Source organism: Coregonus lavaretus, assembly GCF_964263955.1.
Source record: "Coregonus lavaretus genome assembly, chromosome: 5".
Taxonomy (NCBI): Eukaryota; Metazoa; Chordata; class Actinopteri; order Salmoniformes; family Salmonidae; genus Coregonus; species Coregonus lavaretus.
Window position 1 is genome coordinate 14437940 of NC_139992.1, and position 24933 is coordinate 14462872.

Genomic DNA, 24933 nt, shown 5'->3' on the forward strand with positions numbered 1-24933 from the left:
GCTTGGACTGTCGAACAAAACTTTTTGTTCATCATCCTCCAGTTTTCCTTCCTGAACAAAGTTAGTTTGCTCATGTATAGAGAAAACAGCTGGTAAATTAGTTTTATAGTTAACAGAAGGCCTCTATTTAGATATACTTTTCCAGCTCATCTATGACAATGATGGACATGGGGTGTAATGGGTGGAGGAGGAGATAACAGCTGTATAGAACATTGTAATTGCAATAATTGTTTTATTGAATCTGATGTAGCTTTGATGTAGCTTAGATGTTCCTTCAGGAGATTGTTCTGTTAAGTTATAAATTACAGAAATTAACTGAAGAAAATACACATTCTGTTAAATATCTTCTTAGTCCTCTTGGGTTGATAAAGGCCTTTTATATTCCATGTGAAGAATTTCCACCATGTTGTTTCTCCCTAATTTCTCCAAATTTATTTTTCTTGTGTTCCAGACCCTGGCGACAGTCCTCCAGCTCTACTGATTGGAAGGTCAGATCGCATAGCAACCACACGATTAAATGGATCTATTCTACAGACCTTGAAGCTGTTGGATGAAAATGGATCCCTTTCATTGGATTACAATTACCAGGAAAAGGAAGTGTGTTGGCTTCTTTCCTCAGACTCCTCCAGACGGCTACGCTGTGCTAAGATGAAGAATCTGAATGGATTTACAATGGAAATGGATATCAAAACAGTACAAAGTTTACAAAGTATGTCTTGCAGTGTGTCAAGTTTTCAAAGACATTCTCCAGTTTACAATGTTGGCAACTATTGATTTATTGAGCACACTCAGTCATGCCCCCTCAGAAAGCCTTCAAATGCTCCCGGTCTCTCTCTTTCTCTCCTTCTGCCTCTCTCTATGTCTCTCTCTTCTCAATTTCACTTTTTCTGTATATCTTCATATTTACAGTGGGGGAAAAAAGTATTTAGTCAGCCACCAATTGTGCAAGTTCTCCCACTTAAAAATATGAGAGAGGCCTGTAATTTTCATCATAGGTACACGTCAACTATGACAGACAAATTGAGAAAAGAAAATCCAGAAAATCACATTGTAGGATTTTTAATGAATTTATTTGCAAATTATGGTGGAAAATAAGTATTTGGTCACCTACAAACAAGCAAGATTTCTGGCTCTCACAGACCTGTAACTTCTTCTTTAAGAGGCTCCTCTGTTCTCCACTCGTTACCTGTATTAATGGCACCTGTTTGAACTTGTTATCAGTATAAAAGACACCTGTCCACAACCTCAAACAGTCACACTCCAAACTCCACTATGGCCAAGACCAAAGAGCTGTCAAAGGACACCAGAAACAAAAGTGTAAACCTGCACCAGGCTGGGAAGACTGAATCTGCAATAGGTAAGCAGCTTGGTTTGAAGAAATCAACTGTGGGAGCAATTATTAGGAAATGGAAGACATACAAGACCACTGATAATCTCCCTCGATCTGGGGCTCCACGCAAGATCTCACCCTGTGGGGTCAAAATGATCACAAGAACGGTGAGCAAAAATCCCAGAACCATACGGGGGGACCTAGTGAATGACCTGCAGAGAGCTGGGACCAAAGTAACAAAGCCTACCATCAGTAACACACTACGCCGCCAGGGACTCAAATCCTGCAGTGCTAGACGTGTCCCCCTGCTTAAGCCAGTACATGTCCAGGCCCGTCTGAAGTTTGCTAGAGTGCATCCAGAAGAGGATTGGGAGAATGTCATATGGTCAGATGAAACCAAAATATAACTTTTTGGTAAAAACTCAACTCGTTGTGTTTGGAGGACAAAGAATGCTGAGTTGCATCCAAAGAACACCATACCTACTGTGAAGCATGGGAGTGAAAACATCATACTTTGGGGCTGTTTTTCTGCAAAGGGACCAGGACGACTGATCCGTGTAAAGGAAAGAATGAATGGGGCCATGTATCGTGAGATTTTGAGTGAAAACCTCCTTCCATCAGCAAGGGCATTGAAGATGAAACGTGGCTGGGTCTTTCAGCATGACAATGATCCCAAACACACCGCCCGGGCAACGAAGGAGTGGCTTCGTAAGAAGCATTTCAAGGTCCTGGAGTCTCCAGATCTCAACCCCATAGAAAATCTTTGGAGGGAGTTGAAAGTCCGTGTTGCCCAGCGACAGCCCCAAAACATCACTGCTCTAGAGGAGATCTGCATGGAGGAATGGGCCAAAATACCAGCAACAGTGTGTGAAAACCTTGTGAAGACTTACAGAAAACGTTTGACCTGTGTCATTGCCAACAAAGGGTATATAACAAAGTATTGATAAACTTTTGTTATTGACCAAATACTTATTTTCCACCATAATTTGCAAATAAATTCATTAAAAATCCTACAATGTGATTTTCTGGATTTTTTTTCCTCATTTTGTCTGTCATAGTTGACGTGTACCTATGATGAAAATTACAGGCCTCTCTCATCTTTTTAAGTGGGAGAACTTGCACAATTGGTGGCTGACTAAATACTTTTTTTCCCCACTGTACTTACTTTCACAATGTAGGAAATGCCTACCCAATGCACTTCCCATGGTCACTCTCTTCTTTAGGGTCATTGTAGTGCTACTCTATCCTGTTAATTCAAGAATTTAAGGAATGCTGTTCATGCTCAGTATACCATCAAGGTTAAATTCCTTCCTTACTTTGCATTCAGTTATGTGTCTCTACCTTTAGTGAATAACATGAATGTCTATGATAAAATGCTATCTAACATAATGGAAGATTAACAGGTTTATCCTCACAATATGTCCTTAATCAAAGAATGGTTTGGTGGCAAGAATTTAATGACTTGTTTTCATCCATAGATGTAGAGCACATGACCATTGATTGGCTCACTGGAAACTTCTACTTTGTGGACCATGTAAGCGACAGGATATTTGTTTGCAACCGTGTTGGGGACACCTGCATCACCATCATAGATTTAGATCTGACCAATCCTAAAGGAATTGCTGTGGATCCACTTATGGGGTGAGTTAGCTTTGTATGCTTACTTTGACTGGCAATTACAAGTGTAACCTTTAGTATCCCTCAATTCCATTGGCTACATCTATTGTCACATATCTTGTCACTTACCCATGGTATGCATTTTTTTTTGTCTATTTGACTTGACATATAAACCAATTGGCTGGTATTCAATCAAGTGCACATAGTGGTTTTCCGGATAGTGCTTCCAGAAATGTGTTTTCCATGGTAGCACATCACAGATGGGGTAGTAAACACTTAAAAACTGCCACTTCTGAAAAACCATTCCAGAAACCCACTACAGTATCTTAAGATGATTGAATAAAGCCTTTCTCAGAATTTTAAACACTTTACAACCTGTAGCCTACCGTACAGTATAACAATTTGCATGATTGCCTGTCCTTATGCAATGCAGATTTTGCTTTCCTTTCGGAGCATGTCTAGCTGTGTAAATGCTGGGGAGCCAGTGCTCCAGACAGCTCCCACTGTCACTAGGTTTCATCAGTATTTACTGATTCCCCCTCACACCCCCCCGGTAGAAAACTCCCCTGCAGGACCCTCTATGTTTGAGCATTTTTGGTACTGTCACCACCACAAAGTACCCAAGGCACTGGAATTAAAAAAGTTTTTTGGGGGGTTTGTATCATTTCATTTGCACAACATGCCTACCACTTTGAAGATGCAAAATATTTTTTGGGGTGAAACAAACAAGAAATAAGACAAAAAAACGGAACACTTAACATAACTATTATGCATAACTATTCACCCCCCCCCCCCCAGAGTCAATACTTTGTAGAGCCACCTTTTGCAGCAATTACAGCTGCAAGTCTCTTCGGGTATGTCTCTATAAGCTTGGCACATCTAGCAACTGGGACTTTTGCACATTCTTCAAGGCGAAACTGCTCCAGTTCCTTCAAGTTGGATGGGTTCCGCTGGTGTACAGCAATCTTTAAGTCATACCACCAATTGGATTGAGGTCTGGGCTTTGACTAGGCCATTCCAAGACATTTAAATGTTTCCCCTTAAACCACTCAAGCGTTGCTTTAGCAGTATGCTTAGGGTCATTGTCCTGCTGGAAGGTGAACCTCCTTCCCAGTCTCAAATCTCTGGAAGACTGAAACAGATTTCCATCAAGTACTTCCCTGTATTTAGTGCCATCCATCATTCCTTCAATTCTGACCAGTTTCCCATTCCCTGCCGATGAAAAACATCCCCACAGTATGATGCTGCCACCACCATGCTTCACTGTGGGGATGGTGTTCTCGGGGTGATGAGAGGTGTTGGGTTTGCGCCAGACATAGCGTTTTCCTTGATTGCCAAAAAGCTCAATTTTAGTCTCATATGACCAGAGTACCTTCTTCCATATGTTTGGGGAGTCTCCCACATGCCTTTTGGTGAACACCAAACGTGTTTGCTTATTTTTGTCTTTAAGCAATGGCTTTTTTCTGGCCACTCTTCCATAAAGCCCAGCTCTGTGGAGTGTACGGCTTAAAGTGGTCCTATGGACAGATACTCCAGTCTCCGCTGTGGAGCTTTGCAGCTCCTTCAGGGTTATCTTTGGTCTCTTTGTTGCCTCTCTGATTAATGCCCTCCTTGCCTGGTCCGTGAGTTTTGGTGGGCGGCCCTCTTTGGCAGGTTTGTTGTGGTGCCATATTCTTTCCATTTTTTTTTTAAATAATGGATTTAATGGTACTCCGTGGGATGTTCAAAGTTTCAGATATTTTTTTATAACCCAACCCTGATCTGTACTTCTCCACAACTTTGTCCCTGACCTGTTTGGAGAGCTCCTTGGTCTTCATGGTGCCGCTTGCTTGGTGGTGCCCCTTGCTTAGTGGTGTTGCAGAGTCTGGGGCCTTTCAGAACAGGTGTATATATACTGAGATCATGTGACAGATCATGTGACACTTAGATTGCACACAGGTGGACTTTATTTAACTATGTGACTTCTGAAGGTAATTGGTTGCACCAGATCTTATTTAGGGGCTTCATGTCAAAGGGGGTGAATACATATGCTCGCACCACTTTTCCGTTATTTATTTTGTATACGTTTTTTAAACAAGTTATTTTTTTCACTTCACCAATTTGGACTATTTTGAGTATGTCTATTACATGAAATCCAAATAAAAATCCATTTAAATTACAGGTTGTAATGCAACAAAATAGGAATAACGCCAAGGGGATGAATACTTTTGCAAGGCACTGTATCAGCAGCTAAAATGGTTTCTGTTCTATTGTAATATTCCCTGGGAGAAGTTCAACAGAGAGAGAGAGTCAGCCCCATTATATTCATGAGGGTACAAGGACAGGCAGTAGGCATGAATTCAGAACAGCTGTTTAATGAGAGATGCTGTATCTTAGCACCGGGGCTCTTAGCGGAGCAAAGCCATTCACAGTGCAAACAACACCAGAATGAGAGCATCGGAACTTCTCATCTCGATGTGTGTTATTTGGCGGTTATATACTAACCCAGGGCCGACATTATGGGCGGGCCTTAGGGGGCTTGGCCCGCACTACTGTACCTCCTTGCCTGTACTAATAAAATATTGAAATATTGATCATTTATTTGACCGAGACACAAGTCGACAGAAAGACGCATCAATCTCACTTAAAACATCCGAAACAGCGCCCCTCTGTCTCAGTATGTGTAGACCATGTATCTGATGCTGTCTGGACCAAAAGAGTATGGCATGTCATACATATAGAGGGGCACTGTTTTGCTCTCTCAGATGCTTTCTCCAGTGATATAGTTTCAGCAGAGAGGAAGAGGCGAAGCGAGAGGACTCACTCTCGCCAAAATCTGTCTAGAATAAGCCTGATGCGTTTCTATGGGAATAATATGCAGACCTAAACTTGTTGCCTGTCTTCTCGCCTTTGGGACAAAGACTCCCATTGTTAGGGTGGCGACATGAGCATCTTGTCATTATATGTTACCGACCGTCTTGATGTGTAGCAAAATTTGAAATTGTGTTTTTTACATTGGATAAAAGTATAGACTCAGAGCTAGAAAATGATATATCATACACTGCCGTTGAGGAACACAGGGAAAGTAATTATGCTTTGAAAGTTGATAAACTTGTAACGCCACTTTTGAGAAAATGACCCTTGAATGTTTTAGTACATCTACTGGAGAGCTCTTCTTTGTCTACACCCATTCAGCATCATTCACACCCTCTTAAGCATTAGCCCCACCCATCTCTTTAATGATTTACATGAGACATGTGCTAAACAGAGTGAGTAAGGTAGTGTAGTAAACAACCAAAGATTTCAAGACTAAAAGTGTTGAAAGTAATAGCAGAAAAATACACTTTATTTAGTCCTTGGCCTATATCCTAATCTGACTTTGATGGAGGTCATGTTGTTCTTCACATTACCATCTCTGGTAAAAACACACTATAAAAAATAAAATCTATGTTTATTTGTCACATGCACAGGATACATAAGGTGTAAACGGTACAGTGAAATGGTTACTTGCATAGTAGCAATGTAAAAAATAGAAATTGTCCAGATACATAAAATATAAATATTTTATAATTATTACAGTGAGGGACAACATTATTTGATCCCCTGCTGATTTTGTACATTTGTCCACTGACAAAGAAATGATCAGTCTATAATTTTAATGGTAGGTTTATTTGAACAGTGAGAGACAGAATAACAACAACAAAAATCCAGAAAAACGCATGTCAAAAATTTTATAAATTGATTTGCATTTTAATGAGGGGAATAAGTATTTGACCCCCTCTCAATCAGAAAGATTTCTGGCTCCCAAGTGTCTTTTATACAGGTAACGAGCTGAGATTAGGAGCACACTCTTAAAGGGAGTGCTCATAATCTCATCTTGTTACCTGTATAAAAGACACCTGTCCACAGAAGCAATCAATCAATCAGATTCCAAACTCTCCACCATGGCCAAGACCAAAGAGCTCTCCAAGGATGTCAGGGACAAGATTGTAGACCTACACAAGGCTGGAATGGGCTACAAGACCATCGCCAAGCAGCTTGGTGAGAAGGTGACAACAGTTGGTGTGATTATTCGCAAATGGAAAAAACACAAAAGAACTGTCAATCTCCCTCGGACTGGGGCTCCATGCAAGATCTCACCTTGTGGAGTTGCAATGATCATGAGAACAGTGAGGAATCAGCCCAGAACTACACGGGAGGATCTTGTCAATGATCTCAAGGCAGCTGGGACCATAGTCACCAAGAAAACAATTTGTAACACACTACTCCGTGAAGGATTGAAATCCTGCAGTGCCCGCAATGTCCCCCTGCTCAAGAAAGCACATATACAGGCCTGTCTGAAGTTTGCCAATGAACATCTGAATGATTCAGAGGAGAACTGGGTGAAAGTGTTGTGGTCAGATGAGACCAAAATCGAGGTCTTTGGCATCAACTCAACTCGCCGTGTTTGGAGGAGGAGGAATGCTGCCTATGACCCCAAGAACACCATCCCAACATTATGCTTTGGGGGTGTTTTTCTGCTAAGGGGACAGGACAACTTCACCGCATCAAAGGGACGATGGACGGGGCCATGTGCCGTCAAATCTTGAGTGAGAATCTACTTCCCTCAGCCAGGGCATTGGAAATGGGTCATGGATGGGCATTCCAGCATGACAATCACCCAAAACACACAGCCAAGGCAACAAAGGAGTGGCTTAAGAAGAAGCACATTAAGGTCCTGGAGTGGCCTAGCCAGTCTCCAGACCTTAATCTCATAGAAAATCTGTGGAGGGAGCTGAAGGTTCGAGTTGCGAAACGTCAGTCTTGAAACCTTAATGACTTGGAGAAGATCTGCAAAGAGGAGTGGGACAAAATCCCTCCTGAGATGTGTGCAAACCTGGTGGCAAACTACAAGAAACATCTTACCTCTGTGATTGCCAACAAGGGTTTTGCCACCAAGTACTAAGTCATGTTTTGCAGAGGGGTCAAATACTTATTTCCCTCATTAAAATGCAAATCAATTTATAAAAATGTTTTACATGCATTTTTCTGGATTTTTTTGTTGTTATTCTGTCTCTCACTGTTCAAATAAACCTACCATTAAAATTATAGACTGATCATGTCTTTGTCAGTGGGCAAACGTACAAAATCAGCAGGGGATAAAATACTTTTTTCCCTCACTGTAGATGATTCTGATCGAGACACACTTGTCTAAATTGATGGGTCATGTGAAAGAAATGCTATAACCAACCCCCCCAGCCACATCTAGCAAAGTGGATGGGTCACTATTGTCTAGACATGTACACATGTTCATGAAATACAACAGATGATCGTAATCACCCCCAGACACACCTGGCTAACTTGATGGGTCATGTAATCATCTGGCAAAGTGGAGTCTTTTGTTTAGACATGTAGCTAGCTAGCTAAACAATGAACCTAATGGTGCTTTCAAGTCAACTGGGAACTTGGAAAAATACGAGGTCAAATCATGACGCCAATGATCTTCAGGTCAGAAAGTCTGGGCTCTATAAAGAGGCCTGAGTTCCTGAGTTGGAATTCTGAGTTGGATGACCATTCAAAACGACAGGTGTTTTATACAACAGCCAGCTTTCTTTTTTCGACCCCCTCCACATATTTGCAATCAAACGCAATAATTTTCTCCATCTCCTTAGCTATCATACTCTGCTTCCTCCAGGTGTTCGACTGATTTCAAAACTCTCTCAACTTCTTCCAATCATGGCTAGCGGGAAGGTTCCTTTCTTTTTCTGTGGCTTGTAATCTAACAATTTGATTTGTATTAACAGTTGACATATATGTTTGTTATTAAGGCACATAAAAGTTCACATTCCAGAAGGCCTTTCTGCCCAAAAAAAATATATATATATATTTTAATGTTTACGTTCTCCTGTGAAGTAGTGCTGTGCAATATACGCCTAGTTTCCTGAAACTATTCGCATATACATCTCTGGTTTCAGCCTTTTGCGAATTGGAAAGGAAAGTTGGCAGGTGCACAGTGCACTGTTAGGATGCTGGATTGCCCTGAAGTAAATTGATGTTTTGCCATAATTATATCATTACTCCTGTCTAAATAAAATAATTCTAAATACTTTGCCATGTAGCATGACTTAGCCACAGAGGATCATTAGTTTATTAAAAAAGAAATAGCTTTGGATTGTTTCAAATCACAAGTGTGCAGGCCTATGCCCATTTAGGAAGCCCACAATTTGGGTAGTGCACATGGTAATAGGTCTAGCTGATTGAGTTGTGGCTGTCAGTGAAAAGCATCTAAAATATGTATGAAGATAATATGTCTTGAGTATAATTTTAAATGTAGCATCAAGAAGAAGGGGATGTGTATGTTGTGAAGATATGGTGTGTTTCTCCAGAATGCATGCATATGTAAGAAAGTACCCATTTGGCAATGTCTGATTTCTGATTGTCTTAACTCACCTCGTACACCACCAATAAGCTGAGCTTCTCAGTAATTTTCTCTTCACCTCACACCAGTAAATTAAGTATGTTTTTTAATATCCATTGTGAATGAAAGTTCCTCAGTATTCGAAAAATCTTTCCAACACTCCCGGACTCGATAATCACCAAGTCTCGGTGTGAAAGAACAAAATATAATGATCTGATGATCCCATATTTCCAGTGGAAACGTCATATAAAACAGCTGTCTCTCCGGAAACTCTGAGTGCCCGGAATAGGCTAGTTGATACAATGTTGCAAGTTCGCTAATGACAGCTTCTGGCCAGACCCAGTGATGATTTGATACAATGTTGCACTTCACTAGCAATAGTTCAAGTCAAGACAGATAGAAAGGGAGGCAGACAGGCGGAGTAGTGAGATTAATGTGATTGAAAGAATCAGAATTTTTATCAGGATATTTTCTACTATTTTTATTTGTCGGCTTTAGGCCTATGTACTTTACTTAGTTGATGATGGAAGTTATAGGCCTACTGCTGCATTGGCTAATAGGCTATCTCTGAGTTCTATGCTCTCATTTCTTTAGCTGCCAATGGATCACAGTGTATCAATGTGTCCATATGGTAGAGGCTAGTGGTCTTGCCGTAGTTTAATTTTAACCTTTAGTTTTGTATAATTTTACTTCCAATTTCTATGATTAACCACATGACAATGATTTTGACGAACAAAAATGTTATTATTTAAATGAAACTGTTCCACGTAAATGCGTGAAACTCACAAGCTGCCTATGGTCTTTACTATTACACCCCGTTCAAAATAATTGTTATCGCGCAAGCGTGTGCACACATAGGAGGTCCCATGTAAAAGGCCCGTCCAACTGATTCATTCTGGCGCCGGCTCTGTACTAACCTCTATTATACCTGGCCCCTTAAAGCTAATATGTTCTTTGAACTAATTTAATGGATAAAACTTTTACAGTACTTTCCCTCAGCTAAACCTCAGCATCCAGATTATTCAACATAACTTCAGATGCATGCTTCTGGTTCTCAGTATAACTCCTGTATCTGTAAATAATGCAGTGTCTACTCTGCACAGCAAAATGATTCCTGTGAAGTGAACATTTTTATTGATACAAGGATTTTAGATTGGTTTCTCACATCCTCGCAATGTATTCCCCACCTAATTCCCCAAAACGCTTCCTTCCTATGAAATGTCTCTGTGTTGTTTTGCTAAAGCAATGTGGCTTGTCTCTTATGATTGACTGTGAATCTATGCAGTGTGTTGCTGTGACTGTGGTTGCATGGAGAATGACAAACATTCCCTTTTAACTTCATGAAAATATAATGCAATTACTCCCCAGGACAAACATGCCTGTTTACTTTTCATGGAAAAACATTAGTTGTGGAAACGTTAGTCACATACAAACACACACACACACACACACACACACACACACACACACACACACACACACACACCAACACACACACACACACGCGCATGACGTGACATGGTGTGTGTTTTGAGGGATGATGGTGTAGGAGGAGATTGCGTGTGCAGGCCCCGCGGGGAGCAAGGAGCTGGGCATGAATGCTGCCAGCTAGATTGGCTATCAAGAGTAAGCGTTGTTCTGGTCTCGTCTTCCTCTAATTGGTGAGACATAGCTACAGCTGTTTCTAGTGAGAGAGAGAGCCTGGGGCAATGGAGTGAAAACAAAAAGAAATTGGGGAGGATGGTGATAGCAGTATAGCATGAGGAGCAATGTTTACGGAATATGTTCTGACACCACCCTCCATTTTATTTTGCTGTTGTTTAGATTTTTTCTTTCTCTTTCATGAAAAGGAATGCTATTGTTTTACTTTTTGCCTCTGGAAAGCTTTGATGGATATGGTATGGTCTATTTTTCCCACTGTTAAAAGGATCTTTGAAAAGGAATTGAAATGAGAGTGAACTTTGTTTCACCTTCCCTGTGGTTGTTTTAGTTACACTCTTACTTCCCTAACAAATAATGCTGACTGAGGGGGCATATTTATACATCATCATATTATGATGTGAGAATGGATTTTGATTAGGCTAAAAGCAAAAACTAAAATAACAACAATGTTTATTAGTTTAGTGAGGCCTAGAGTTCCTTTCCCATTTGATTGTGGAATATACAGTGGGGAGAACAAGTATTTGATACACTGCAGATTTTGCAGGTTTTCCTACTTACAAAGCATGTAGAGGTCTGTAATGTTTATCATAGGTACACTTCAACTGTGAGAGGCGGAATCTAAAACGAAAATCCAGAAAATCACATTGTATGATCTTTAAGTAATTCATTTGCATTTTATTGCATGACATAAGTATTTGATCACCTACCAACCAGTAAGAATTCCGGCTCTCACAGACCTGTTAGTTTTTCTTTAAGAAGCCCTCCTGTTCTCCACTCATTACCTGTATTAACTACACCTGTTTGAACTCGTTACCTGTATAAAAGACACCTGTCCACACACTCAATCAAACAGACTCCAACCTCTCCACAATGGCCAAGACCAGAGAGCTGTGTAAGGACATTAGGGATAAAATTGTAGACCTGCACAAGGCTGGGATGGGCTACAGGACAATAGGCAAGCAGCTTGGTGAGAAGGCAACAACTGTTGGCGCAATTATTAGAAAATGGAAGAAGTTCAAGATGACGGTCAATCACCCTCGGTCTGGGGCTCCATGCAAGATCTCACCTCGTGGGGCATCAATGAGGAAGGTGAGGGATCAGCCCAGAACTACACGGCAGGACCTGGTCAATGACCTGAAGAAGCTGGGACCACAGTCTCAAAGAAAACCATTAGTAACACACTACGCCGTCATGGATTAAAATCCTGCAGCGCACGCAAGGTCCCCCTGCTCAAGCCAGCGCATGTCCAGGCCCGTCTGAAGTTTGCCAATGACCATCTGGATGATCCAGAGGAGGAATGGGAGAAGGTCATGTGGTCTGATGAGACAAAAATAGAGCTTTTTGGTCTAAACTCCACTCGCCGTGTTTCGAGGAAGAAGAAGGATGAGTACAACCCCAAGAACACCATCCCAACCGTGAAGCATGGAGGTGGAAACATCATTCTTTGGGGATGCTTTTCTGCAAAGGGGACAGGACAACTGCACCATATTGTGGGGAGGATGGATGGGGCCATGTATCGCGAGATCTTGGCCAACAACCTCCTTCCCTCAGTAAGAGCATTGAAGATGGGTCGTGGCTGGGTCTTCCAGCATGACAACGACCCGAAACACACAGCCAGGGCAACTAAGGAGTGGCTCCGTAAGAAGCATCTCAAGGTCCTGGAGTGGCCTAGCCAGTCTCCAGACCTGAACCCAATAGAAAATCTTTGGAGGGAGCTGAAAGTCCGTATTGCCCAGCGACAGCCCCGAAACCTGAAGGATCTGGAGAAGGTCTGTATGGAGGAGTGGGCCAAAATCCCTGCTGCAGTGTGTGAAAATCTGGTCAAGACCTACAGGAAACGTATGATCTCTGTAATTGCAAACAAAGGTTTCTGTACCAAATATTAAGTTCTGCCTTTCTGATGTATCAAATACTTATGTCATGCAATAAAATGCCAATTAATTACTTAAAAATCATACAATGTGATTTTCTGGATTTTTGTTTTAGATTCCGTCTCTCACAGTTGAAGTGTACCTATGATAAAAAGTACAGACCTCTACATGCTTTGTAAGTAGGAAAACCTGCAAAATCGGCAGGATTAAAATCCTGCAGCGCACGCAAGGTCCCCCTGCTCAAGCCAGCGCATGTCCAGGCCCGTCTGAAGTTTGCCAATGACAATCTGGATGATCCAGAAGAGGAATGGGAGAAGGTCATGTGGTCTGATGAGACAAAAATAGAGCTTTTTGGTCTAAACTCCACTCGGCGTGTTTCGAGGAAGAAGAAGGATGAGTACAACCCCAAGAACACCATCCCACCCATGAAGCATGGAGGTGGAAACATCATTCTTTGGGGATGCTTTTCTGCAAAGGGGACAGGATAACTGCACCATATTGAGGGGAGGATGGATGGGGCCATGTATCGCGAGATCTTGGCCAACAACCTCCTTCCCTCAGTAAGAGCATTGAAGATGGGTCGTGGCTGGGTCTTCCAGCATGACAACGACCCGAAACACACAGCCAGGGCAACTAAGGAGTGGCTCCGTAAGAAGCATCTCAAGGTCCTGGAGTGGCCTAGCCAGTCTCCAGACCTGAACCCAATAGAAAATCTTTGGAGGGAGCTGAAAGTCCGTATTGCCCAGCGACAGCCCCGAAACCTGAAGGATCTGGAGAAGGTCTGTATGGAGGAGTGGGCCAAAATCCCTGCTGCAGTGTGTGCAAACCTGGTCAAGACCTACAGGAAACGTATGATCTCTGTAATTGCAAACAAAGGTTTCTGTACCAAATATTAAGTTCTGCTTTTCTGATGTATCAAATACTTATGTCATGCAATAAAATGCCAATTAATTACTTAAAAATCATACAATGTGATTTTCTGGATTTTTGTTTTAGATTCCGTCTCTCACAGTTGAAGTGTACCTATGATAAAAAGTACAGACCTCTACATGCTTTGTAAATAGGAAAACCTGCAAAATCGGCAGTGTATCAAATACTTGTTCTCCCCACTGTACAAACAGTACTTTAAACCCAACTAAACCCTTTGATAAATATATCCTCAACAATATGAAACCAAGTGAGCTCTCTCCTCATATATGTTGTTGTAGGTTCTCTGCAGAGCAAACCTCCACATTAGGATTGAGGGGGTGAGGAATTGGATGATTTGATGGAAACACTTCTGATTTGGAGATGTACAGTTTGTCTCTTTTGAGGAATAACTGCAAAAAGAGGAGCCCTGGAGGTTTTGCCCAACTGTTCTAATTTATTTACTAGTCAAATGTGTCCTTGTGCAGATATAGTAGTATTATATGTAGATTAAGTGTAGCGTTATAAAAAGGGCCAATGAAAGGCAGGCCAATGTCATTTTGCTTTATCTTGGCCAGGTCGCAGTTGTAAATGAGAACTTGTTCTCAACTGGCTTACCTGGTTAAATAAAGGTGAAATAAAAAAATATTTTTTTTAATTGTAGGATGCATGAACCTAAAACGTTTTGAAAAACATTCAAAAAAACGACTGTAAAAGGTCACAAAATATATTTACAAAGGAAAATAAAAATAGACTTCAGATAGGATGTGCAAAGACCATCATAGTTCATGAGCCAGGGGGGTCGGTCGGGCTCACATGGGCCGACGATGTCTCATAGTGATTTTCTTGAAGGTCTATGTCCCTATAGTTGCAAAATGTTTGATAGCAGTGCAGCAATGGCAGCTTTCTCTGTGTTATCAATCTATCTTTCATCTCTCCATCCCATTCATTAATATGGAGTTGGGCCCCACTTTGCTGCTATAACAGCCTCCACTCTTCTGGAAAGGCTTTCCACTAGATTTTGGAACATTGCTGCGGGGACTTGCTTCCATTCAGCCACAAGAGCATTAGTGAGGTCGGGCACTGATGTTGGGCAATTAGACCTGGCTCGCAGTCGGCGTTCCAATTCATCCCAAAGGTGTTCGATGGGGTTGACATCAGCACTCTGTGCAGGCCAGTCAAGTTCTTCCACACCGATCTCAACAAACCATTTCTGTATGGACCTCACTTTGTGCACAGGGGCATTGTCATGCTGAAACAGGAAAGGGCCTTCCCAAACTGTTGCCTCAAAGTTGGAAGCACAGAATCGTCTAGAATGTAATTGTATGCTGTAGCGTTAAGATTTCCCTTCACCAGACCATTATTCCTCCCCCACCAAACTTTACAGTTGGCACTATGCATTGTGGTAGGTAGCGTTCTCCTGGCATCCGCCAAACCCAGATTCGTCCGTCGTACTGCCAGATGGTGAAGCGTGATTCATCACTCCAGAGAATGCATTTTCACTGCTCCAGAGTCCAATGGCAGCAAGCATTACACCACTCCAGCCGACGCTTGGCATTTGTGCATGGTGATCTTAGGCATTGCAGTGAGTCTCCTGAGTGGCGCAGTGGTCTAAGGCATTGCAGTGCTAGCTGTGCCACTAGAGATCCTGGTTCGAATCCAGGCTCTGTCGCAGCCGGCCGCGACCGGGAGACTCATGGGCAGCGCACAATTGGCCTAGCGTTGTCCAGGGTAGGGGAGGGAATGGCCGGCAGGGATGTAGCTCAGTTGATAGAGCATGGCGTTTGCAACGCCAGGGTTGTGGGTTCGATTCCCACGGGGGACCAGTATGAAAAAATAAATAAAAAAATAAAAAAAATGTATTCATTAACTGTAAGTCGCTCTGGATAAGAGCGTCTGCTAAATGACTCAAATGTAAATGTAAATGATATCTGCGGCTGTTCGGCCATGTAAACCCATTTCATGAAGCTCCCAACAAACAGTTTTGTGCTGATGTTGTTTCCAGAGGCAGTTTGGAACTCGGTAGTGAGTGTTGCAACCAAGGACAGATGATTTCTACACGCTACTCACTCCAGTACTCATCAGTCCCGTTCTGTGAGTTTGTGTGGCCTACCACTTTGCAGCTGAGCTGTTGTTGCTCCTAGACATTTCCACTTCACAATAACAACACTTGCAGTTGACTGGGGCAACTCTAGCAGGGCAGAAATTTGACGAACTGACTTGTTGGAAAGGTGACATCCAATGACGGTGCCACGTTGAAAGCCACTGAGCTCTTCAGTAAGGCCATTCAACTGCCAATGTTTGTCTATGGAGATTTCATCGCTGTGTGCTCTATTTTATACATCTGTCAGCAACAGGTGTGGCTGAAATAGCTGAATCTACTAATTTGAAGGGGTGTCCACATACTTTTGTATATATAGTGTATGTCAAGATTATAAATTATTCACAGAATTGTGGTAAGATTATTTAAGCGATTTATACAGGTTATTCTAATATGTATCCTAGAGGTCAAAGGTCATGGTTCTGTTGACCTGATCATTCCAAAAATTTCTGATGGATAGCTGTCAATCTAAGCTTTCTAATGATATATGATTAAAGAGTATACGTGAGCAATAACTTGTTGTATACTGACATTGTTTGTCATAGGGTAAAATCCTGGATGGACAATAACGTTTTATTTTATTCTATAGGGTAAAATCCCTATGGGGAAAATGAATGGGATGGAGGGATGAAAGATAGATTGATAACACAGAGAAAGCTGCCACTGCTGCACTGCTATCAAACATTTTACAACTCTGGGGAAATTGACCTTCAAAAACATCACTATGAGACATTGTCGTCGCAAATGAGCCCGATAGTCCAAATTTGGGAGTCTGTCTCATGGACTATCATGACCGTGGTGATGATTATTTTCATACTGTTTATAATTTCAACTGTACTGCATCAGCAACAATCCTTATCCCAGAAAGCCATCATTGCTATGCCACATGGAGGCTCATCTGTTTGAGAGAGTTGTTTCTCGCTGACAACGCTATTTTCCAGCCCAGCATGTATCTCTGGGTTCAAAGGTCACCACTATCTCTCCCTTGACTTGTATGGATTAAGTGGGCTCTCTGGCTCCAGCTCCCCTCAGCTCTCTGGCTGTCATTCTCTCTCGTGATGCTGCTCTGGTCTGGTTCTCTGTCTCAGAGTGCCACCATTACACCATGAGCAAGGCATGCTACAACCCTGACCATTAGCAAGGCATGTTACAACCCTAACCATTAGCAAGGCATGCTACAACCCTAACCATTAGCAAGGCATGCTACAACCCTAACCATTAGCAAGGCATATTACAACCCTAACCATTAGCAAGGCATGTTACAACCCTAACCATTAGCAAGGCATATTACAACCCTAACCATTAGCAAGGCATGTTACAACCCTAACCATTAGCAAGTAATGTTACAATCCTAACCATTAGCAAGGCACGTTACAACCCTAACCATTAGCAAGGCACGCTACAACCCTAACCATTAGCAAGGCATGCTACAACCCTAACCATTAGCAAGGCATGTTACAACCCTAACCATTAGCAAGGCATGTTACAACCCTAACCATTAGCAAGGCATGTTACAACCCTAACCATTAGCAAGGCATGTTACAACCCTAACCATTAGCAAGGCATGCTACAACCCTCAACCATTAGCAAGGCATGTTACAACCCTAACCATTAGCAAGGCATGTTACAACCCTAACCATTAGCAAGGCATGCTACAACCCTAACCATTAGCAAGGCATGTTACAACCCTAACCATTAGCAAGGCATGCTACAACCCTAACCATTAGCAAGGCATATTACAACCCTAACTATTATCAAGGCATGTTACAACCCTAACCATTAGCAAGGCATGTTACAACCCTAACCATTAGCAAGGCATGCTACAACCCTAACCATTAGCAAGGCATGTTACAACCCTAACCATTAGCAAGGCATGTTACAACCCTAACCATTAGCAAGGCATGCTACAACCCTAACCATTAGCAAGGCATGCTACAACTCTAACCATTAGCAAGGCATATTACAACCCTAACTATTATCAAGGCATATTACAACCCTAACCATTAGCAAGGTAGCTCTTCCTGCATTCATATCAATTTAAAGGAGAATAAACTGATTTTGTATCGCCACCTCTCTTACTTTCTTTCCACATCTTTTCTTCACCAGATTTGTGAATACATTTTGCCTACCTTCTATTAGTTAATTGGCACTGCACATTGAATGGTCAGTTTTAAAGCAATAGCATTTTCATGTAGGTACTGTAGAAGAGGTGATTCCTGGAAAGAGCTGGCTATAGTCTTAACAGTGGGTACTCGTGGGAGGTAATTCTAGACAGCCATACAAAACTACAATACCATACTGGCCCTGGCACACCATTTACTTATCTGTACATTAGATACAATCAGGAAATTAATAGTTCAATTTGTAAGACTTACAATGATAAGGTTTAGTGGGCTTGTTTTCTTTTCATACCATGCCTGCAATTAAACATTGAGCAATGGGTTTTGTCAGGATCTTTCTTGAAGTATCTGTTTTGAGTACCGTGTAACTTTTTCTTATTGTCAACACCTTCAATTTGTAAACCTGTTGGCTCCAGTTCATTTAGAACTGTCCTTGGTAGATGGCTCTAACTTAGGTGCAGTAATTGGGTTCAAAAAGTGTTGTGGATATTCCTGAATAATTACCAATGTAGGCATGAATAACCATTGGCTATCATTGTGTTGGTGGATATGAGGATGACAATAGAAGGCAGAATACAGTATTCAGAAACCCTCAACAATGATTTACATTCAAGGGCTACCTAATGGGCTTATGTTAATGAGCATATATTTACTGTTATTGCGCTTCCTGGAAACGGTGTTCAATTGGTTAGAGTGTGGCGCTAGCAATGCAAAGGTTACGGGTTCAAGTCCTGCAGGGATCACATACACCTACTATGCCTGCTATGTATTCACTCACTGCACTCTAAGTCACTTTGAATAAAAGCATCTGCTCAGTGGCATATTTATACAAGTTTATTTATACACATTATCTCCTCGTAGGATGCTGTTCTTCACTGACTATGGGGACGTAGCCAAGGTGGAGCGCTGTAACATGGACGGCACCAACCGAACCAGACTGGTGGATTACAAGACAGCGCAACCCACAGCCGTGGCCCTGGACCTGGCCAAGAAGCTGGTATACTGGGCAGACGCCTACTTGGATTACATCGAAGTGATGGATTACAATGGGAACAACAGACACGCAGTCATCCAGGACAGTCAAGTGAGTGTCAAGCCTCATTGTGTTGTCGTCGTGGGGCTGAGCTGAGCTCTGCTTCTGATGATTGTCTCCTTGGGTTTACGGTTTACATGCCACACGGGGCAATTAGTCTGAGGACATTTATATGGATATTGCGAGGAGACAATCTGAACTGTGTTTGTCCAATGTGTGGCTCAGTTGTTAGAGCGTGGCGCTAGCAATGCCACAGTTGTGGGTTCAATTCCTGCAAGGATCACATACACACACTTACACATTACAAGAATGATAAACCTTCCTCCTTGCAGACTGTTAACTACAGCTTTCCAAAACTATACTTACAATGGCAGTTCAGGGGGCATTTCAGGCGAAGTAATAAATGCCTTTCTTCTACCTACAAAATGAATTCTATCTTGCCAAAGTCACTGTAGAGTTGAAACATCCCAAATGGTACCCTAGTCCCTATATAGTGCACTAATTTTGATGAGAGCCTCTGGTCAAAAGTAGTGCACTATTTAGGGAATGGGGTGCCAGGGATGCACCCAAGGTTTGATATCTCCTGAATATGGATTTTACTGGAACACTGCATGGTGATTCATTAGTGTGGATGAGTGGAAGAAGCTGTGATGAGGCCGCTTACAAATGGCCCAAGTCGTTAGTCCTTCTCCCTGTACTACACTTTGGAGACGGATAATTGGGGGAATAATATTATTCAAAAGGATGCCCCTTGAAAGCGACCTACTGTAGGCTATGATGGTGATGGTGATGGAAGGAAAAAAAGAGGCCAGGGTGTATGAAATACACCTCATTGTGTGTGCAGGTGTTCTTAGCATAATGATGCCTCTTTCTGTTCATAAATGCGTGGCCTCAGCAGACCTCTGCATATCGTCTCCATGACAAATGAAAGACAGAATTTACTTTTTCTACTGGCAGTGTTGCATCTTAATCAATTTTTGAGGCGTGCGTGTGCATGCATCCACATGGAAGGTTTCGGTCGGGTTAATGTAGCGTGTAGGGCGGTGTCATAGCCAGGGACAAGGCATGTTCCCAGAGCAAAATGCCCACTCCATGACCCTGTGAAGGCTGTGGAATACACACACACACATACACACACATTTTCTCTTATGCCTTAGATCCTGGAGCTCCCAGAGTTGTGTTATAGATTAAAAGCTTAGTTCTTTTTGCAAGGGTGGGGGTTCTGTTGCATGTAAATGCATTGTTCTGCTCTGTTTTAGGTGTCCTACATCCATGGATTAGCTGTCTTTGAGAACTACCTGTATGCCACTCATTCTGACCCCTCCAATGGGAATATCATGGACATCTTCAAGATCCATCGGTTTAACACCACAGAACCCAGGACACTAACCAGCCTAGGGAGTTCCAGAGAAGCAATACGGGTTTACCACAGACTCACTCAGCCAAAAGGTAAAGGACATTTGGTCTCCGGCTGTAACATGTGCATGCAAGCACAGTACTTGTAACGCACAAGCTCATGGAGATGTCTGCATCACTGTGACTTGAACCAGTAATGGTACTGTGATGCATGCTGGTGTCAAATGTATATGTAGCCTACATGTGACAAACGTGCTGTGGATATGATTAGAATTCTCCATCACTTGATAAAGTACGGTCAAATGATTGTGTTAGAGGTGTGTTTGATGAGTCTAACAGACTTTCCTACTCCTCCTATCCTCTAGTTAGGAGTCACGCGTGTGAGACGGACCCGTATGGAAAGCCAGGTGGATGCTCCCACATCTGTCTGCTGAGCGGTAGCTACAAGTCCAGGACCTGTCGATGTCGGACAGGCTTCAGTATGGGGAGTGACGGACAGTCCTGCAAAAGTCAGTGTCACATCTCTCCCTCCTTTCCTTATGTCATAAACATGTAATCTAATCATAGCCTATATTTCTGAAAACGCTGTAGAAAAACAAAGTAGAAAATGTATAATGGAGATGGAATAGTTCCCTCCAAGTACAAAAGTGTGTCCTATCACTTTAGCATCTACAGCAGTGATATTCAAAGTCGGGGTCGCGGGGGAACTGCAGTGGGGTCGCCAAAATGTTAAAACAAATATATAGTAATACGAACACTTTTTTTTTAGGAACAAAATATTAAGAGTACAGATTATTGTATGGGACAATATACAAACATTTTTTGAGAAAGATAATTTGAAAGACAACATTTTATTGAGTAAATGTATTTATTGGTTTATTTTCATTTTGATAAGAGATAAAAATGCAATTAATTGAAGGTTATTAATTGAAGGTTATTTGTTGATGTAAAATCGTGAAACAAATTGGGTCAGATACATATGTAGGATCTTAATTAGATTACCCTGTTGCAATGTGGGAAATTTAAAATGTGTAGTAGTATTTTAGGTTTAAAAAGGCTTCTGAAGTTTGTAATTTCCACTTTGAAATTTCAGACTTGATTTTCCCTTAGGAAAAATGCATCAACCCATACAAAATTGTCCATTATTTATAATCCAAATAATAATTAAACATTTCTGTTGCTGCAGGATTCTTTTCCTGCTGTAGCAAACTGCCTCAAATGAAGATCCTGTATATTGAGATGTCTGTCACTAGTGAGGATGTCACTAACACACGGTTATAATAACAGTATTCCACTTATCATCTAGCCTCATTTTGGCCAGCTAATAGCCTAACCATCGATCAAGCAACATTATGGACTAAACGTTCAAACTTGTTGCTGTAGGATTATTTTGCTGTGACAATGCAGGTCAAATTAAGATCCTTCATCTGTATTTATCGCCCCGCCTCAGATAAAGCAAAATAATCCTGCAGCAACAAGATTTGAATGTTTAGTCCATAATGTTGCTTCTATATTTGTAAACAACAGCTGGTGCACAAAATCAAATACTAAGGAAGTCTCGAGGTTTTGTTCGCCTGAGGTAGAGTATCTTATGATAAGCTGTAGACCACACTATTTATCATCTATATTTTTCATAGCTGTCTATTTACCACCACAAACCAATGCTGGCATTAAGATTGCACTCAATGAGCTGTATAAGGCCATAACTAAACAGGAAAACGCTCATCCAGAGGCAGCGCTCCTAGTGGCTGGGGACTTTAATGCAGGGAAACTTAAATCCGTTCTACCTAATTTCTACCAGCATGTTAAATGTGCAACCAGAGGAAAAAAATTATCTAGACCACCTTTACTCCACACACAGAGACGCATACAAAGCTCTCCCTCGCCCTCCATTTGGCAAATCTGACCATAACTCGATCCTCCTGATTCCTGCTTTGTATGCAAAAACTAAAGCAGGAAGCACCAGTGACTCAGTTAGTAAAAAAGTGGTCAGATGACGCAGATGCCAAGCTACAGGACTGTTTTGCTAGCACAGACTGGAACATGTTCTGGGATTCTTCAGACAGCATTGAGGAGTACACCACATCAGTCACTGGCTTCATCAATAAGTGCATCGATGACGTCGTCCCCACAGTGACCGTACGTACATACCCCAACCAGAAGCCATGGGTTACAGGCAACATCCGCACTGAGGTAAAGGGTAGAGCTGCCGCTTTCAAGGAGCGGGACTCTAACCCGGACGCTTATAAGAAATCCCGCTATGCCCTCCGACGAACCATCAAACAGGCAAAGAGTCAATACAGGACTAAGATTGAATCGTACTACACCGGCTCTGACGCTCGTCGGATGTGGCAGGGCTTGAAAACTATTACAGACTACAAAGTGAAGCACAGCCACGAGCTGACCAGTGACACAAGCCTACCAGACGCTTCCGTAGCCGATATGAGTAAGACTTTTAAGCAGGTCAACATTCACAAGGCCAAGACGTGTACTCCGAGCATGCACTGATCAACTGGCAAGTGTCTTCACTGACATTTTCAACATGTCCCCTGACTGAGTCTGTAATACAAACATGTTTCAAGCAGACCACCATAGTCCCTGTGCCCAAGGACACTAAGATAACCTGCCTAAATGACTACCGACCCATAGCACTGACGTCTGTAGCCATGAAGTGCTGTGAAAGGCTGGTCATGGCTCACATCAACGCCATTATCCCAGAAACCCTAGACCCACTCCAATTTGCATACCGCCCCAACAGATCCACAGATGATGCAATCTCTATTGCACTCCACACTGCCCTTTCCCACCTGGACAAGAGGAACACCTACAGTGAGGGAAAAAAGTATTTGATCCCCTGCTGATTTTGTACGTTTGCCCACTGACAAAGAAAGTATCAGTCTATCATTTTAATGGTAGGTTTATTTGAACAGTGAGAGACAGAATAACAACAAAAAAATCCAGAAAAATGGATGTCAAAAATGTTATGAATTGATTTGCATTTTAATGAGGGAAATAAGTATTTGACCCCTCTGCAAAACATGATTTAGTACTTGGTGGGAAAACCCTTGTTGGCAATCACAGAGGTCAGACGTTTCTTGTAGTTGGCCACAAGGTTTGCACACATCTCAGGAGGGATTTTGTCCCACTCCTCTTTGCAGATCTTCTCCAAGTCATTAAGGTTTCGAGGCTGACATTTGGCAACTCGAACCTTCAGCTCCCTCCACAGATTTTCTATGGGATTAAGGTCTGGAGACTGGCTAGGCCACTCCAGGACGTTAATTTGCTTCTTCTTGAGCCTTGGCCGTTCTCTCCCAAGATTTGGGTGAGAGGTTCTCACCCAAGATTTGACGGTACATGGCCCTGTCCATCGTTCCTTTGATGCGGTGAAGTTGTCCTGTCCCCTTAGCAGAAAAACACCCCCAAAGCATAATGTTTCCACCTCCATGTTTGACGGTGGGGATGGTGTTCTTGGGGTCATAGGCAGCATTCCTCCTCCTTCAAACACGGCGAGTTGAGTTGATGGCAAAGAGCTCCATTTAGGTCTCATCTGACCCCAACACTTTCCCCCAGTTCTCCTCTGAATCATTCAGATGTTCATTGGCAAACTTCAGACGGGCATGTATATGTGTTTTCCTGAGCAGGGGGACCTTGCGGGTGCTGCAGGATTTCAGTCCTTCACGGCGTAGTGTGTTACCAATTGTTTTCTTGGTGACTATGGTCCCAGCTGCCTTGAGATCATTGACAAGATTCTCCCGTGTAGTTATGGGCTGATTCCTCACTGTTCTCATGATCATTGCAACTCCACGAGGTTAGATCTTGCATGGAGCCCCAGGCCGAGGGACATTGACAGTTATTTTGTGTTTCTTCCATTTGCGAATAATCACACCATCTGTTGTCACCTTCTCACCAAGCTGCATGGCGATGGTCTTGTAGCCCATTCCAGCCTTGTGTAGGTCTACAATCTTGTCCCTGACATCCTTGGAGAGCTCTTTGGTCTTGGCCATGGTGGAGAGTTTGGAATCTGATTGATTGATTGCTTCTGTGGACAGGTGTCTTTTATACAGGTAACAAGCTGAGATTAGGAGCACTCCCTTTAAGAGTGTGCTCCTAATCTCAGTTCTTTACCTGTATAAAAGGCACCTGGGAGCCAGAAATCTTTCTGATTGAGAGGGGGTCAAATACTTATTTCCCTCATTAAAATGCAAATCAATTTATAACATTTTTGACATGCGTTTTTCTGGATTTTGTTGTTGTTACTCTATCTCTCACTGTTCAAATAAACCTACCATAAAAATTATAGACTGATCATTTCTTTGTCAGTGGGCAAACGTACAAAATCAGCAGGGGATCAAATACTTTTTTCCCTCACTGTATGTGAGAATGCTATTCATTGATTACAGCTCAGCGTTAAACACCATAGTGCCCTCAAAGCTCATCACTAAGCTAAGGATCCTGGGACTAAACACCTCCCTCTGCAACTGGATCTTGGACTTCGTGACGGGCCGCCCCCAGGTGGTAGGGGTAGGTAACAACATATCTGCCACGCTGATCCTCAACACGG

The 24933-nt window shown here is 42.3% G+C and overlaps 1 protein-coding gene across 1 annotated transcript in view; it reads left to right on the forward strand.

Annotated features, from left to right (window-relative positions):
* LOC311128814 (low-density lipoprotein receptor-related protein 1B-like) overlaps positions 1-24933 on the forward strand; it is a gene marked incomplete at both ends in the record, with an annotated part of 602749 nt that overhangs the window by 272979 nt on the left and 304837 nt on the right. Inside the window, 5 exons of the mRNA XM_084161045.1 lie at positions 452-709; positions 2809-2971; positions 18845-19067; positions 20276-20465; positions 20738-20881. Coding sequence (XP_084017171.1) covers positions 452-709; positions 2809-2971; positions 18845-19067; positions 20276-20465; positions 20738-20881 — 978 coding nt within the window. The remainder of the gene's footprint in view (positions 1-451; positions 710-2808; positions 2972-18844; positions 19068-20275; positions 20466-20737; positions 20882-24933) is intronic.